The 19,201-nt window shown below is 44.2% G+C and overlaps 1 protein-coding gene across 1 annotated transcript in view; it reads right to left on the reverse strand.

Annotated features, from left to right (window-relative positions):
- Positions 1 to 4,259: 4,259 nt before the first annotated feature.
- Positions 4,260 to 19,201, reverse strand: part of LOC310798040 (dual specificity protein kinase CLK4-like) — a gene marked incomplete at both ends in the record, with an annotated part of 31,040 nt that continues 16,098 nt past the window's right edge. The window contains 4 exons of the mRNA XM_083660513.1: positions 4,260 to 4,481; positions 14,320 to 14,410; positions 15,684 to 15,763; positions 18,880 to 18,962. Of these exons, the coding sequence (XP_083516639.1) occupies positions 4,260 to 4,481; positions 14,320 to 14,410; positions 15,684 to 15,763; positions 18,880 to 18,962 (476 nt within the window). The remainder of the gene's footprint in view (positions 4,482 to 14,319; positions 14,411 to 15,683; positions 15,764 to 18,879; positions 18,963 to 19,201) is intronic.

Consider the following 19,201-nt stretch of genomic DNA (forward strand, 5'->3'; position numbering starts at 1 on the left):
CCATAGCAATAGTTGGATGAAATGCTGATGTCTTGAGGGGTTACGGGAGACACTTACTTGTATAGTAAATTGTTGTACATTTGTAATGTTTTTTTTTTATGTTTTTGTACATGTTTTGCTATGTGGTTTTTATGCTTGCTGCAGAACAAATCGCCCTTTTGGGACAAATAATAAACTTGAAACTGGAACCTTGGACTGTATTGTCAGATCACACAGTCGGAGTGTAGAAGTTCTCCGTCCCTCATCGCTCCTCGGCAGTTTCCCAGCTTGGCGTCGCTCCGTCTGGCCGGACCTGACCGAGCGGAAACCAGTGTTGGGGAATAGTGAACCACATGTAACTACGTAGTCATTTTGCAGTAGCTTGCCTTGCTGGCAGTTCAACTACATTCATATTTGCTTAGTGATTCAAGTAGTTAAACTACTTTTTTTGTCATTTTATATAACTACAATTTTGGGCAATACAATGAAAGGAATATATACAGAATGTACTTATTTTATTTTCCCCTTACTGTTGAACCAGAACCCCCTTTGACAGGACTGCCGCTTTTTCTTTTGATCGCTTTGAAGGCAGCATAGACCATGAAGGTAGCCAGGATCCCTCAGACCCCAGGAAGAATAGCCATAGCATCCTGCTGCGACTAATGGGGATCCTAATAAACTAAACTAAACTAAACTATTAGTTACTGTACTGTGTCTCTCTAACGAAGCTAAAGCTGTGACAGGCCAAAACAAAACTCATTGTCATTGTTTAATAATAATATAATATAATATACCGGTAATATATAATATTATAATAATACTAATATTTAATATTCTAATATTTCCATTCTTATACTTATTAAATAATTACAATTTATTTTTATTTAATTTAATTAATCACTCTCCGATTAACACATTCACTGCCAGCCGTTTTTTTTTACTGTAGGTAGGTTCTGCCAGAGGGTTTTTTTTTTTTTGAGGATTCTGGCTCATCTTTCAAGACCCGAGGATTCTTTTCTGCTAAGATTTTGTGAACACACAATATCTCAAAAGAACTAATAGAATGTGTGCTTTCTCTGTCTAAAAGAGTTAGTTTGTAGAGTTAGTAGTTATGTAAGCATTAGCAGTTGAATACAGCATGGTTTCAGCGTCAGAAAAATTATTCTGAGATAAACGGCTTTTTGTGAAATTCGATAGAACAGTCACTTTAACCATTCATTTTTGGCATCAGTAAGACGTCAGACATCTAAACAATAGTTTTGAACAGTAATTTCCTCCATAACAGCAGGAAACCCCCCTCTGCTTCCAACTCCTCCCTCCGTGGGCGTTCTTCTTGGCTGCAGCGGCCGTGTCACAAGCTTGTCACCAGTCTCACTGCTTTGCTGCTGCTGTGCCTGTCTGCGCGGCCGCTCTTTGAGGAAGTCTGGATGGACTCGCTCGCTTCTTGGAGTTTTGGTTGAGAGCTTTGATGAAGCTTTTGCGATTCTGGTCATATTTATGCTGCGTGTTTCAAAGTGTGTTCCACCCGTAATCTATTATGCAAATTTGCAATCCCGCACCGCCAGCAATCAGCGCCCATTTTCATGAGAATGGCTTCGTCACACTGCTTTTTGCTTGCCTTCCTCTAGTCAGGAAAGCACTGTCGCCACTTAGTGGGTCGGTGGAATGGGTTGTACACGTTGTACACGTCCAATACTTATATAAGAGATGTAAAAGGGTTAGATGCACATCCCACCGTCAAAAAAACAAAATCGTAAAAACACGTCATTGGCAGTGAACGGTTGGATTTTGTTTGACGTAAAAACACGTCATTGGCAGTGAACGTGTTAATAACACTAACAATAATAATAAAACAACAATAACAATAATACTTATGTTATTATTATTAGTACACTGTAGTAGTAGCAGCAGCTTATTATTATTATTATTAATAATACTTATTATTCTGAAACTAATTGTTGTAATTATTGTACAATAATAATTCCTCTAAATCTGGTTTCAAACGGCAAAGAAAAACAGCCACAAATTTTTGCCGGCCGGCAAAGTCCCCCCCTTGCAGGCCTGTCTGGTGGCCCCACCAAGTATAAAAGTCAAACTCCGCCTATGGTTGGCCTACATTCATTGTTACCCAGAATCCCAGTGGAGAATGCCCTGGGGGGTCAAATAGATTTTATCTGTCACCATCGTACATGTGCAGTCAACAAACATGAGCATGAGGTTATTAACAGCAGCTATAAGAACAATTATTGTTGTTTAGAATGATGACAACAAAACTAAATGAAAGCAGATTGGTTCTACAGAATGTATGAAATGTGTTATCAAACTGCCAACAAATATGAACAGGAATCAACTGAGGAACACAGAGAACTTGTCTTCTTTCAAACAGGAAATGCATCAATCACTTCTATCTATTTGTCATAGACATAGACAGAACTGACATAGACAGTTAATGACATAACTGTCATTATAGTGTTTGGCAACATGGAAACGACTCTATAGATTCATATTATTCTCCAGGGTTTACTGTCGGACAGAGAACATGTGCGTACTGTATGAAGAGGCGAGGAGAAATTGTCTCCACAGCACAGCGCTGTTGAATGAGTCGAATCCTCCGTGTTGACACAGCGCAAGCTTCCCTGCTACTCTCGCTCTCTCTCTTTCCTCGCCTGTTCACGCCCATTTTCTCCGTCCGGAGAATTCATGTATAGAGTCGTTTCCATGTTGCCAGACACTAATGACAGTTTGAGTCTCCCAGCGGCAAAACAAGCAGTTTTAGCGAACGTGGAATGACAGTGCACAAATGCCTGACTGGGTTACACTGGTAGTTGTTTGACGATAATGCTCAAGCTGTAAACAAGGCTATCTCAGTGAGTACTCAACCAATTTGAATAAATTATGTCATGATGAGTCCCTTAGACACATCCACACAGTGTGGAAAATAGGGTCCAGGTTGAAAAAAAACGAAATTACCCTTTAATGGGTAAGGTGCTTCCAATCTGAGGACGTGCTTTATCTGTGATGTGAGGTCAGAGTCGTGTTTATCTGTGATGTGAGGTCAGAGTCGTGTTTATCTGTGATGTGAGGTCAGAGTCGTGTTTATCTGTGATGTGAGGTCAGAGGTCAGAGTAGTGTTTATCTGTGATGTGAGGTCAGAGGTCAGAGTAGTGTTTATATGTGATGTGAGGTCAGAGGTCAAAATAGTGTTTATCTGTGATGTGAGGTCAGAGTTGTGTTTATCTGTGATGTGAGGTCAGAGTAGTGTTTATCTGTGATGTGAGGTCAGAGGTCAGAGTAGTATTTATCTGTGATGTGAGGTCAGAGTAGTGATTATCTGTGATGTGAGGTCAGAGTAGTATTTATCTGTGATGTGAGGTCAGAGTAGTATTTATCTGTGATGTGAGGTCAGAGTAGTATTTATCTGTGATGTGAGGTCAGAGTAGTATTTATCTGTGATGTGAGGTCAGAGTAGTGTTTATCTGTGATGTGAGCTCAGAATAGTGTTTATCTGTGATGTGAGGTCAGAGGTCAGAGTAGTGATTATCTGTGATGTGAGGTCAGAGTAGTGATTATCTGTGATGTGAGGTCAGACTCGTGTTTATCTGTGATGTGAGGTCAGAGGTCAGAGTAGTGTTTATCTGTGATGTGAGGTCAGAGGTCAGAGTTGTGTTTATCTGTGATGTGAGGTCAGAGGTCAGAGTAGTGTTTATCTGTGATGTGAGGTCAGAGTAGTGTTTATCTGTGATGTGAGGTCAGAGGTCAGAGTAGTGTTTATCTGTGATGTGAGGTCAGAGTAGTGATTATCTGTGATGTGAGGTCAGACTCTGACCTCACATCACAGATAAACACTACCGGTACTCTGACCTCACATCACAGATACACACTACTCTGACCGTCAGAGTAGTGTGTATCTGTGATGTGAGGTCAGAGTAGTGATTATCTGTGATGTGAGGTCAGAGGTCAGAGTTGTGTTTATCTGTGATGTGAGGTCAGAGTAGTGTTTATCTGTGATGTGAAGTCAGAGTAGTGTTTATCTGTGATGTGAGGTCAGAGTAGTGATTATCTGTGATGTGAAGTCAGAGTAGTGTTTATCTGTGATGTGAAGTCAGAGTAGTGTTTATCTGTGATGTGAAGTCAGAGTAGTGATTATCTGTGATGTGAGGTCAGAGGTCAGAGTATTGTTTATCTGTGATGTGAGGTCAGAGGTCAAAATAGTGTTTATCTGTAAGGTCAGGTCAGAGGTCAGAGTAGTGTTTATCTGTGATGTGAGGTCCAAGTAGTGTTTATCTGTGATGTGAGGTCAGAGTAGTGTTTATCTGTGATGTGAGGTCAGAGGTCAGAGTAGTGTTTATCTGTGATGTGCGGCGTGGTGTGCGGAGCGGGCTGAAGAATGGGTGCCACAGAGCCTCCTCCAGGCTGAGCCGCTTCGTCACATCCCACTCCAACATGCTGCCCAGCATTTCCAACAGCTGCTGGTCCTCCTCACTGTGCTTCTGCATGTACTGCTGCGGGGGGCGGGGCCAGAGAGAGAGAGAATGTAAATATTTAAAATTATTTCATAATTTTTTCTGAAATGCGCCCCACCCAATGTTCTATGTTGATACACATTGACTTTGGTTATTTTGAATGTATTAATTACTTCTGCTATTGTTGTTTTTTTAATACTTTATTTCAGGCATTAAGGGGTATACTTTTACAAATCCATTTATTTTCATACAACCTGCAGCATTTATACAATTTTTTTTTTTTTACACAACAAAACAGCATAACAAGACAAGGCACAGACAACAGCATATTAAGACAGAAAGAAACAAAACAACAACAGAAGAATACGCCAACAAGAAAAAGTATATAAATGGGAAAGAAAATAAATTAAGGTGTGTATGTGTATGTAGGGTAGAAGGGTAGGGAAGGGAAGTAGATCGGGTAAGGAGAGGGTATGAGGGGATGGGAGATGGGGAGGGATGCGGGGTAGGGAGGGAAAGGGGGATTACACTCATTGATGGTGTCATGCTGCCGTGTTGTGGTCAGCCAGGTTGACATCATCACCACCACCGGTAGGTATTGGTCAGTGGCGACTGATGACGCCACACCTACGCCGACGCTGCGTCTACCCGCGGCACCCAGGGCCGTATCCAGCGTTCCGAAATAGGGGAGGTCCAGGGCCCCGCCGGAAATTTTTTTAGTTTCCCCCCCCCCCTTTTTTTGCCATATTTCATTTTAAATTATTGATTACATTACATTATAATGCTTGAAAATAATTTGGAATGAAGGGTTCAAATTATTGAATGTGATTATTATCAAATTATAGGCTAGCAAGAGTAATGCAACAATAACAAATACATAGTAGATGACACAAACATGTGGGCTCATGTACTCTTCAAATAAGTGAATGAAACCCTGCATAATGTAAAAACATTATTTGATATGGTTTAAGGCTTCAAGCTACTGAATAGTGCAAAGGATGCCTATTGCCCAGTATCAAATACCCACCTCGGTCAAATCTAGTCTAGTACAACACATACAGGTGCATCACCATAAATTAGAATATCATGACAATGTTCTATAATTTTTTATCAGTTATCAAATATATATTACTATAATTATACTATATATACAGTGTATATATACAGTTTAGTATATTCCAAATGAAAAATAACATTCATTTATTCCTGATAGGAACGATTGAAAAATAAAATAAAATATATTATGTTGTTTTTAACTTTACACCACCTCTTTTTGTTACTTATTGGGTCATGAAACTGAAACCATGCATATAGCCACCTGCATACCTGACTTCGGGAGCTTGGCAATTGGCATCATGCATGATTAGCCAGTAGCATCCCAACGTGTCACACAGGTAACATTACTTAAGAGACAGACTAGACACTTACTTTCTTGGTTGTTGCTAAAAAATCTGTCAGTGTCACTCACTGTCTGTCGTTCACTCGCTCACTGTCTCGCAGCTCGCTCACCTTCAATTATCTCGGCAGGCAGACAGACAGTCATCACTCACCACCATGCTGCTGCGCTCTCGGAATCAAGTTACCGCGGACGCGGCGTCAGATGACTTCCTGCCTGACCTGCCTTTCGTTTCAAAATAAAAGCGATCCCGTGTTTTTCATGCTTTTCCATGCAGATTGTTTTATTTTTCTCTCTGAAATATTAGGGGAGGATCGGACCTCCCCATTCTCATATCTAGATACGGCCATGGCGGCACCACGTCCGCATCGCCACAGACCTATGACGCCATCAATGAGTGTGTATCTACTCCACCTTGAAGTCATTCATATTCTGTCACTGCGTTTCTAATCTTATAAGTTACCCTTTCCATCTCTAAAATTTCATGTATGGTTTCTTTCCATTTTTGGACTGATGGAGTTGCGGGGTCCAACCAGGATCTAGTTATTTGCTTCAGAGCTACGATCCTGAGTATTCTATACAAATACCGTTATGTTTCCTTCACTACTGTAGGTCTGCTGGAGGTTTTCCAAGAATGATATGGACAGGTTCAACTGTTGATTTTAAATTAAAAATATTCATGATATCCCCTATTGAGTGCCAGAAGGGATCTAGTACAGGGCAGAAAAAGAAGACGTGTGAGTGGTTAGCCTTTCTTTCACCACATTTTCTCCAACAGTGCTTTCATTGATGTATTAATTTTAGAGAGCACGTTTGGGGTAAGAAAGAATCTTGTGTATAATTTCCATGCAAATTCTCTCCAGTATTTGGAATTTGTTGTTTTATGAATCTCCCTGCGCACTTGCTTCCAACCCTGTTCATTTAATGTATGTCCTATTTCCGCTATCCATTTTTCTTGAATACTATTCTGGGTGTCTATATTGTCTTGAAGAATTTTATATATTTTTGACAGGGCATTTTTGATTAATACCTTGTTATGATTTTTGATTAGAAAACCAATTAAAGGGTGTCTTTCTTTATCAACTTGATTTTTTTTTTTTTTCGAGAAATAGGACCTTACTTGTAGATATTTAAAGGAATTACCTTGTGCCAGATCGTACTTAGAGGATAGTGATTGAAATTATTTTATTGTATTATTTGTCAACATTTGAAGATAAACTTTTAGGGCTCTATCTTCCCGACGGCGGTAAGCGCCCGTTTTGCGCTGGAATAGCGCCGCGCAAAGCCCTATTTGTGGGCGTGTCGGCCCGCTGCGCTTCACGTCATCTCGGCGCACATCTCCGTATAGGCATGTTTATGCCCAAAAGCATTGTGGAGGTGTGGTCATGCCCATAAAACCACAGTCACGTCAGCAGCTTCCTCCTCACTCAGAGGGAGAGTGAGAGAGAGAAAGACGGACAGAGAAAAGATAGCCTAGATGGGGAGAGGGAGAGAGGGAGAGAGAGAGAGATGTGAGGCTGTCATAGAAATCAAATAACGTGTTCATGCCCACCTGTGAATCACCTGTGTATTATTGCCATTTCACATGCTGAAAAAGGACTGCTGCCCAAACATCTGACTGTATGGACGTATGCTTAGCCTATTCCTTTTCGGGCTCTCTTCTCCTGCATCTCCGTTGCGGGCATATACTGCATGCGTAATTGCGCAGCGTACTGAGAGCCGGCGATGAGTGATGCTGCTCTATTTGAAGGTGAATTTCGTTCCACCAGCACACATTTTATTAATCAGCTATTTTCTATTCGTTTCTATTCATGTATACATCGAATCCCACCAATTTAGCCCGCCATTTGCACATAAAGACACATGCTTCCGTCACTGTCTGCTTGATGGGGAGAGGGTGTCTCTCTCTCTCTCCCCCAACGAGGGAAGTGGAGAGGGCTATTGCGGTGCTATTAAACGTATAATGGTTGGAAAAGATCAACATTTGCTTTTTATTTTCTCCTACCCTCTCCTACCTAAAGTAATCTAATGTTACACCACAGACCTGTATGGTCGGGAATTATGTAGCCTAATAAAACCATGACAAACTAATTCTCATTTTTAAATCAAGGTGTGTTTTTTCTGCAATGTAGGCAATAGTTGAAAATCAACGTGGCATTCCGAGGAGAGAAGAGTGTGTGCAGGCGCGAGTGGAGTGACATCCATGCCGTGCGTAAATGGATCCAATCAAGGATTTCCTGCACTGCACGGAGATGTGGGGCCCTATCGTTGCAATCGGCGTAGAAACTGCGTTTAAGGCCTGGTGCAGCCCAGATTAGTGGGTGTGGAGCAGCGCACTCGATATCTTGGTGTCGGCGCTACACGCGGCCTCAACCATTATAACCACGCCTTTTAAGCGTAAAATTATGCACCATCTGCCCATTGGAGAAGTGCAGTAAAGAGTCACACGCTTGCCTTTTAAGCTCCAATTCCAGGAGAAATCCAGTAAAACCAGACAAAGCCAAGCCTCTGCTCCCCCCCCCTTCATCCCGTCTGTCTGTCTCCATATATAGGCTATTATTCCATATTATTATGCTTCTCAAACCAATCTAACTGCAGTTTAAATACTGCAAGCATGTAAATACGCTACACTATAGCAAGATCAAAGTGAAAAGAATGTTCTAAACACATCAGCTAGAAAAATATAGCCTATCCCTATATGATGAGATTAATTAGATTGGTGAAAGTTTGTCCAGAAAGATATCGTTTTCTCTCACCTGCTGCAGGTAGGATGATGCACATAAATATAGCCTACATTATGTAAAGTCATTGCATAAATGTGTTTTTATTGTAAAACTAAAATGTGAAGTAGAGCCAATTTATTGGAGCGGACATCACTGTAGGACATGACAGTAGAAGCGCGTTACGCTGTCACTTATCTAAATCACGTTAAATCGACGAGGGATATATATAGCCCCAATATGACATATATGTTTCACATAGGGTGGTGTTTTCATTTCGATGTTTGATTTGGTCCAATATTTAAATATTCTACAATTGCAGGTTGTGTTACCATTACACATTATTTAGATCTACCTTTATATCTATTTCGGCTCATTTGGTTGCTATTTAGTAGCGAAATGGAGTAGCACAATGCATGCTGGGACATTTCACAGGCAGTGAACTTATAACTTCTTTTTCCTATGGGACGTGTGTTGTGTCTGTCTGAGCGAGGGAGTCAGAGAGAGACAGAGAAGGGTGACAGAGAAGAGGCAATCGACGAGGGATATACAGTATATAGCCCCAATATGACATATATGTTTCACATAGGGTGGTGTTTTCATTTCGATGTTTGATTTGGTCCAATATTGAAATGTTCTACAATTGCAGGTTGTGTTACCATTACACATTATTTAGATCTACCTTTATATCTATTTCGGCTCATTTGGTTGCTATTTAGTAGCGAAATGGAGTAGCACAATGCATGCTGGGACATTTCACAGGCAGTGAACTTATAACTTATTTTTCCTATGGGACGTGTGTTGTGTCTGTCTGAGCACTGGCGCCGGAACAAGGGGGACATGGGGACATTTTGTCCCCCTTAAAATTTTGTCCCCCTAAATTTTTTTTTTTTTTTTTTTTTTTAAATCTGAGGGGGCAACTGCCCCTGACGCTTAGAGCCCACTTTACACTGTTTACACAGCCTGTGATGCTTGTTAAAGCCGTGATCGTTGTGGGATTATTACACCTGAGACAGACAGACCCAGGGATCAAGTTACAGAGAGCCCACTTTACACTGTTTACACAGCCTGTGACACTTGTTAAAGCCGTGATCATTGTGGGATTATTACACCTGAGAGACAGACAGACCTGGACTCTGTACTGCACTCACTGTCATTGGCTGCTGCTATAATCGTATACGGTTATTGTTATTTTATTTTTGTGTTGAGATGACAAGTTTTGCACTGTGTTTCGAAGTGATAATAATAATAATAATAATAATAATAAGTTCAGTGTTTCTGCCTGTGTTGCTGTCTGTTGTAGTGTAATTATAAAATGACCTAAAGAGAGAGCAGGTCACCAAGTGAGTGAGAAAAGGAAAAATACTGAATAATTACATCACTACAGTATAATCCTAATGTTAATTTAAAATGAGATATTCATCTAAATATGGCTAAAAATCATCCAAACGTCCATAAAAACGTCAATTTTTCGTCGGCGCCCTTTAGGGCGCCGGGAAAAAAAAAAAAAAAAAAAAAATTGTGTCCCCCTTATTGCAAACTCGTTCCGGCGCCACTGTGTCTGAGCGAGGGAGTCAGAGAGAGACAGAGAAGGGTGACAGAGAAGAGGCAGAGGAGCGCTCCTCGCAACTGGTGCACTGAATAGGCCTGGTTTCAGAGAGAGACAGAGAAGGGGGACAGGGGAGAGGCAGAGGAGTGCCCCGCTCAACTGGCGCACTGAATAGGCCTGGTTTTCAAAAGCGCAAAGCGCTAAATTTACGCCAGGTGGGAAGATATCATTAGGCTGGCATTTAAAGGAGAATTTCGGTATTTTTGAACCTGGAGCCATTTCCTGGCATTAATTAAGATTTGGCCACTCACCTAGCGATGTCTGCGGCGTTTCTGGGCGTCCTAGCGTTGTTTTGAGATCAATATCGTCCAAGTCAGTGTAAAATGGAGTTGATTTGGGGCCAAGTGGAAGCCTGTATTTCCTGCATCTAAATAGCTATTTTTCTTCCCGTTTTCGCCAAATATCGCCGTAATCGGATCAGTCTACATCCAGCAGAGTAATATTTCACCCCAGGCTGTTTCCTGGAGTGCACAGGGATCCACTACAGGGATCAAATTACCTCAAACGTGATCTAGGTCACCAAGTCTCGTGAAGTCCCGCGATACTTTCCTGTCGACTGGCCAAATACAGGCAGGACGCTTTGCGGTCGTGGTTTTAGCGTAACCTATGTGGGGTTTGGCGTAACCTATGTGGGATTCGAAAGAACGAAGGTTATGCCAAACCCCACATAGGTTACGCTAAAACCACGACCGCAAAGCGTCCTGCCTGTATTTGGCCAGTCGACAGGAAAGTATCGCGGGACTTCACGAGACTTGGTGACCTAGATCACGTTTGAGGTAATTTGATCCCTGTAGTGGATCCCTGTGCACTCCAGGAAACAGCCTGGGGTGAAATATTACTCTGCTGGATGTAGACTGATCCGATTACGGCGATATTTGGCGAAAACGGGAAGAAAAATAGCTATTTAGATGCAGGAAATACAGGCTTCCACTTGGCCCCAAATCAACTCCATTTTACACTGACTTGGACGATATTGATCTCAAAACAACGCTAGGACGCCCAGAAACGCCGCAGACATCGCTAGGTGAGTGGCCAAATCTTAATTAATGCCAGGAAATGGCTCCAGGTTCAAAAATACCGAAATTCTCCTTTAAGGCCGAAACGCCCATTCTCGCCCATTCAGGGAGTGCGCCACGCCCATTCAGCGTAAAGCGCATTTGCCAGCCTAAAGCCATGTTGATATCTTCCCGAGACAGGCGCAAGGCACGTTGTTTTGCGTGTAAGGCCCGTTTTAGCGCCGAAGGCCTGTGGGAGAATAGGGGCTGTGGAGACTGTCTGCGCTCAGGCGTACGTCTGCGTTTGCGCTAAGACCAGCTATTTCCTGCCGTTAAAATTGAGAGCATCCAAGGCGATTTTTTCTAACACATTGCTGGAACGCCTATTTTGGAACGGGCAACTCCCAAACCTCTCTTTGCGCTCGCCACATACCGACAGTATCTTCCCCACAGCACTAAATGACACTTGCGCGAGACACATGATAGGCTAGAGGCCCACTGACATGCCTGGGCCACGCCTACACCTGTGTCATCACAGCGCAAAACTGGACGGTGGAGGCAGACGATAGCAATAAGAGGTGCGCAAAGGCAGTGCAAATGATAACGCCGTACAACGATAGGGCCTTAAGTCCTTTTGATGCCCATATTTGCAGTATGAATTTTATTCTTTTTCTTTTGTTATTCCAGAGAAAGTCTGTTATTAGTGTATTCCACCGAGTAAAGGATATTGTTGGGATTGGAATAAGAAGCGGAAGCGGGGGAGAATCAACATTTTTATTGTGTCTACCCGAGCGAGGATGGAGTCTGGAATGGTTTTCCATCTATTTATTTCATGTTTAATTTTATCTTCTAAAGGTTGATAGTTAACCTTGTACAATTTATTTAAGTCCATTGAAGTGGATAAAGATTCCCAAATATTTTATTTTGTTCTGGTTCCATTTAATCATAAAAGTATTCTTAGTATTCTGTGTCAAATCATTCCCAATTGTTATAGCTTCGCATTTGTGTTCGTTTATTTTGTATCCTGAGAATTCACTTTATTCTTTTATTGTCTCCTTTAAGGCAGGTAGAGAAGTTTCAGGTGTGGTTGTATACAGTATGACGTCGTCCGCATATAGAGCCAACTTATGAACCTCTTGTCCTATTGTTACTCCCTGGATATACTCCTGCTGTCTTAATGCTTCAGCTAAAGGTTCCATACACAAGGCAAAAATCATACCGGATAACGGATCTCCTTGCCGGGTCCCTTTATATATTTTTATGCACCTTGACAGGGTACCATTGACCTTTACCTGTGCCACAGGGTTTTTATACATTGATTGTAACCATGAAATAAATGTAGGGTGAAATCCAAAAGCTTTTGAGTATTAAAAATAAAGGACCAAAGCACCCTGTCAAAAGCTTTCTCTGCATCAATTGTTAATAGAAGTAAGTCCTTTTCCTTTTTTTCACAGTATTCCATTATATTTAATGTCCGTCTTATATTATCAGCTAGGGACCTATTAGCAACAAAGCTGCTCTGATCTCTATTTATTATAATTGGCATTATTATAATGCAACGAAAGGAGGCGAGCCCTGCTGCCACACAGTTTGGGCAATGAGGGACAGCGGATTTTTCGGACTCTTGGACCCGCTCCTACAAACTCCTCCTGTGTCACACTGCTGTCTGGATATTTTGCTGCTCAGACAGTGGCGCCGCCCACAGCACGCTGGGCCTGTGGTAATTGTGTCTCCTCATTGCACCCCGACCGAGCCCCAAACTGCCCTGCCAGGGCCAGAGGTGTAATCGCTGTGGCAAGTGGAACCATTTTGCCCGGGTCTGCCGCTCTGCTCCCGCTGCCAACACCCCACTGCCGCGTTCGCCTGGCCCACCTGCGCCGACGAGCATCCATTCAGTGGCCGCCACCCCCCGATCGTTTAAGTGGTGCACGGTGGAGTTGGATGGTGTGTGCCTCCCACTGCTGCTGGATACGGGGGCCTCCAAGACGTTCCTAAATGTTTCCACGGTCTGGTTGCTCTCCGCCAACGCTGTACGGCTATGGACACTCTAAGAAAGGGGTGGCGGGCACGATTGCCTTCACTGTGCACTACGGGACCAAAGCCTTCCCTTCGTTCACCTTCCAAGTGTCTCGCCATGGGGCCAACCTCATGGGCTTTGATTTGTTTTGCGAGCTGGGTTTCTCCCTCATGGACAATACTGGGGCCGCCATCCCGGACACGATGCAACCGGAGCTTATCCCTATACTCCACACCCCATGCTCTCCTAGCTCTGCACTCTGCTGCACTACCGGGCAACGGCACACTCAACTACCGGCAGCAGCACCCTGCCAGAGTGCCAGGGTCGTGGATCCTCAGCGTCAGAGGAGGCAGCAGTTCGACAAGAGATGGAGGAGGAGAGCGCCTCCCTTCACCGCTCAGTTGGGGCCAGCCACCTTTCGCCTGGCCGATGGATCACGGTGGCATGCAAACCGGCTTCGGAAGCCGGCACCGCCTCCCGTCATGGACCCAGGGACTGGAGAGGACTTGGCATCTACAAATGGGGACTTTGATTTTCCTGGTGAGCAGCTACGCCCACCTGAGCCGGCCGAACCCCAAAGCCCGTCCGGCCCGTGCCCGGGTCAGACCAGGATATTTGAAGGACTATATCACAAACTGTTGACTTCAAAAAGTGTGTTCAGAGCATGGCAGAATAATCCACATTGCTGTTCTTCTGGGTTCCCTGTGGGGGAGGGGGGGGGGGGCAGAAATGTTGTGTATGCGTCACACCAATTGTAGCTGTGCCTTTAAGACAGCGGAGCCGGGCAGCTTTACGACAGCTTCCGGAAAGTGTCGTAGTGTCGTTGTTGATGGAAGATTGTTGATGGAGATTTTTGCACTGTTATACTGTCATTTGCACTATGTTGTAACAGAGCCTACAGCACAAGAATTTCACACGTGATACTTGTACTACGGAGTGACAATAAGAATCTTGAATCTTGGAAGATGGAGCCTGTAACAGCATGTGAATAAAACTGGTACGTCGTGGTCCGCAGTTTATTGAACATAACACTGATGATCTCAGGTCAGCTGTTACCTTCAGTGGTTTATAGTGTCTGAGCTCAGGCCAGCTGTTACCTTCAGTGATTTGTATTCTGACCTCAGTCAGGTCAGTTGTTACCTTCAATGGTTTGTAGTGTGTGGTGACGTAGCGTCCAGAGGAGCTCTGATCATCCCAGTCCAGATGCTCTCCGTGCACATAATGACGCTTCCTATGCACACACGCATGCACGCACGATGTAAACACACACACACACACACACACACACACACACACACACACACACACACACACACACACACACACACACACACACACACAGGATGGGTTATAGTTAGTTATATTTCCGATGGGATCGTGTGAAATGTATTGATTCCTCTGGGGAAACTGGATTTTTGTGGCATAGAAAGAACATATAGCAAGGAAAAATAGAAGATAAAGTATATGCATGTTCATCCCCAGGGAGGTTTTCCAGGCAGGTCCAGCTGGGAGGAGGCCACAGGGCAGACCGAGGACCAGGTGGAGTGATTACATCTCCATGGCCTGGGAACGCCTTGGGATCCACCAGTCAGAGCTGGTTAATGTAGCCTGGGAACGCCTTGGGATCCACCAGTCAGAGCTGGTTAATGTAGCCTGGGAACGCCTTGGGATCCACCAGTCAGAGCTGGTTAATGTAGCCTGGGAACGCATTGGGATCCACCAGTCAGAGCTGCTTAATGTAGCCTGGGAACGCATTGGGATCCACCAGTCAGAGCTGCTTAATGTAGCCTGGGAACGCATTGGGATCCCGCAGTCAGAGCTGAGCTGTTTTTTCTTTTTTTCAATATTTTATTTTCAGTTTTTTATAGAACAGTAAACTAACAAGACAAACAGGCTCAGACACAGGAGAAAAAATGAAGGAAAATATACAAACATCAACATTCAACATTACAACATGGTGCTCACAGTCAGAGCTGGTTGATGTGGCCAGGGAACGCCTTGGGATCCCTCAGTCAGAGCTAATTAATGTGGTCTGGAAACACCTTGGGATCCCCCAGTCAGAGCTGGTTAATGTGACCTGAGAACACCTTGGGATTCCCCAGTCAGAGCTGGTTAATGTGGCCTGAGAACAGCTTGGGATCCCCCAGTCAGAGCTGGTTAATGTGGCCTGAGAACAGCTTGGGATCCCCCAGTCAGAGCTGGTTAATGTGGCCTGAGAACAGCTTGGGATCCACCAGTCAGAGCTGGTTAATGCGGCCTGAGAACACCTTGGGATCCACCAGTCAGAGCTGGTTAATGTGGCCTGAGAACACCTTGGGATCCCCCAGTCAGAGCTGGTTAATGTGGCCTGAGAACACCTTGGGATCCACCAGTCAGAGCTGGTTAATGCGGCCAGGGAAAGGGAAGTGCTGGAACTGCTAGTCTGCTACCTCCATGACCTGACTCCGGATAAGCAGTTTAAGATGGATGGAGGTTCATTGTTAGCTGGATAATTCATAAATTACCTGGTCTGTTGCAGCAGGTGGGGGGGTATTGGTCCCAGGACTCTCTCCATCATGGCCAGATGTTCTTTACTGTCATGGGTCTGAAACATTGACTGTATATTAGAATGGACAGGATTTGAGCTTTCTAGAAGTGAAGGCAAAGCATCTTAGATCGCAGCTTGTGGTCAGTCTCAGTATAAGTCACAAGTCCCGCCTCCGCCATGTTAGTGGGTGGGAAATGAGTCAAACTAAACAATCAAAGTACACACCAGATTCTTTACCCAAAAGTGGTTTCTATGATTCTATGTAGTTCTTATCTATGTTCAAGTGCTAATTTTTCTGAACAATTTGTTTTTAAGTAGTTATTTGATGATATAAAACGGGCTGATTGACAGCTGTGACAGCCAGTCTCAAACTGTCACTGGCAGCTCCTCTCATGACAGCCCTACATATGTGTGTACGGGAATAGCAACATTTGCATAACGTTAGGACCATAATGGTTAGGACGGTCAAGGTAACGTTACTTTACTAGTTTTGGGAGCGCAATAAAGAGGAGAGGGTTTTGAGAAAAGTGCTTGAGGAAGTAATGTTAGGACTGAAGTGGTAAGTTCAGAAGATGTGTTTCACTCCAGCTAACGTTATCAGTTTTAACATCTGTAAGGTTGTAAGGCTATATCGCTTGCAAGCTAACAGCCTGTTCAAGGCAAAGTAATGCAGAATGTGTTAGCTTGCACAAACACCACTAGCCTTTCACGGTCGGATAGCATTATTGTTACGAATAACTGATAACGTCAACATTAGCTGGAATAACGCAATAGACACATTTTCAGAACTTACCAGGAGATGTGTTTCATAACGGGGACACCCCGGCATTCCGAAATGTCGGCACTCCGAAATACCGGCATTCCGACAAATTTGTCGAAATGGAGATCTGTCTCGCCATTGCAAAAGAACCCTAACCCTAACCCGGGGGACCGGCTGGAGCTAACCTCTCCCAGCCCCCACGTCTAAACCTAACCTCTCCCACCCCCCATGCCTAAACCTAACCTCCTGCAGACCCTAACGCTACGTTCACATAGGGAACCTACGCCTTGCCTTGCCTCAACCCACGCCTACGCCTGGAGACCTTGAGCTGGGCGTGAACCTATTACATGCTTTTGCGATCTCTCATCTCTCCCCCCTGGCTGTGGCTGTCCTGCAGTGTCCTCACTCGCCGATCATGAGTTTGCTGTTTAATTCATTAATATGCCGATTAACGATTCATTAATATAGCCTACATGAACGTTAATACCGGGCACTTGTCACCCAATAGCCTAATGCGCAGTATCTCCTTGTTAAATTTTCAAACTGGCAGATCGAAGAAATGAAACGATTACACTTTTAAGCTACTTGTTTACTGACCAATTTGGCTCTCTTCCAAATAATCCAGCCATGTAACTACGTCCGTTCATGAAATTATTAAATAGCATGGGGACATTTCATGGTTTGTATGTGGCTCGCTTAGCACGTCATCAACGCCCTCACCCGCCTGCCCCCTCTACGGCACCGGAGCACAAGCTGCGACCTGCTAAACTAGAGCCGCTCTGCCAACGATGCGGATCTTGGACTAGGTCTGGGGTGGTATATGATCTGCAGTCATGGGAGTGCGCTCAAAATGGAGAATTGATTCTAAACATGCAGCCCATTTGACTAAGATGTGGTTAAGAGCAGGAGTTCACTGCATGTTTAGAAACAGCTTATAGACTCACATGCCACTGCTCTTTGGCTTTGCCCAGATGCCTCCAGCTCGCCAGCCGAACTTCAACCTCGAACCTGAGACCTCAAGTCTGAACACTCGGCCACTGCCAGGCCGGGCCCCACCCTTTCGGCCCCTCTATAGCAAAGCCACAACTACCGCCCTAGCTCTCAACTCTCAGTCCACCGCACATTCTGGCCACAGTGCCCCTGTATCTTGAACTCTCAGTAAAAAAAACCTGAACTGTGCCTCGTCTACGTGTCAGCATTGTGAGTTTTTGACCGGGTCTGGATCACGACACATGGGGCCCACACATGTTAGCACACAACCATGACATCAGCCCTCAGCTAACGTGAGCTGTTTGCCTTTGGAGCATTGACGCTTTGGTGTCACATAAACAGACACTGGACTGCAGGTTTGATTTGGGGTAAAGCATGAGGAGTGCTTTGAGTGTGGGGATGTTGTTCGCAGCCTCCTCTTCTCGTAGCTGTTGTAACGAATATGCAGAAGAGAAAATCTAACCCTGCAGGCAGCCTTGCTAACGTAACCCCAGAGAGCTAGCACTGTGCTGCCCAGTATGTTATGTTGGCCACATATAGCTTCACTTGTTAACGTTAGATGTAATCTGTTAAACCAAAATCTTTTCCAGAAGGAATTAACATGAGATCATAACATTAATCAAAATGCTACGGCGGGAGACATTAGCTAATCACTACAGAGCTGCAAATCAGTTAATCTGAGTTACATTGCATTTGGCTGCTAGGAGCCGAGATGATGACCGGCTGGCCCAAATCAGATTTCCATACAGGCGTCATTTTGATAAACTGAAGTTAAAGTGCCATATATACAGAGCTAGAGCATTAATGACTGTATAAATATACTACTATGGAAAGCACCAGCAGCTATAGTAAAAAGTTCAGAGGGGGGGGGGGGCGTGAACCTGCTCTGCGGTCCCATCCAACGGTTGCGCAGACTCTGGTTCCAAAATGGTGGTGCTGGTGCATTTTGGCCTCAGTACAGCATACCGGCAGGAGGTGGAGACATGGCGTCCATATTTAATATACTAGGAATCTTGCGCGCTATGTGCGCTCGATTCCTAGGGTGGAGACTCTGGAGATGATGCGCCATGGCTGCAGTTATGGAAATCGCCCCCTCCGCGGGTTCCCAAAATCGTGACTGACAGACAGATAGACACCGCCCACCCACCTAGGTGCCATCGTGCAACTGTGCGCCACGGCTCATACTACATCACAGTTGCTCGAGTGACATCACTGATGACATCACAACTGCCTGAGTGACATCACAGTTGGGCAAACACATTGCTCGAGTGACATCACTGATGACATCACAACTGCCTGAGTGACATCACAGTTGGGCAAACACATTGCTCGAGTGACATCACTGATGATATCAGAATTGCTCAAGTGACATCACTGATGACATCCCTGTGGTGTGTCTGTGTATGTATGTGCGTGTGTGTACCTGGAACAGTGTGTGTCCCAGGTAGAACTCCATGAGGACGCAGCCCAGACTCCACACATCACACGCCTGGTTCCAGCCCAGATCTGAAAACACACACACACACACACACACACACACACACACACAATTTACTCAACAATAGATTATTTGCCAAACAGCTGACAGAATCATGGTCATAAACATACTTAAAATTAGGCTAGTTGTCAAATACCTGGTCGCCAGAATAAAACATTGGCATTGTACGTTTCTGCAATTCAATGATACGTAGAGTATACATGTTTCTGAACCAAAATACGTTGCCTATCACGTTTGTAGATGTAGA

Source organism: Poromitra crassiceps (genome assembly GCF_964638095.1).
Source record: "Poromitra crassiceps genome assembly, chromosome: 1".
Lineage (NCBI taxonomy): Eukaryota > Metazoa > Chordata > Actinopteri > Beryciformes > Melamphaidae > Poromitra > Poromitra crassiceps.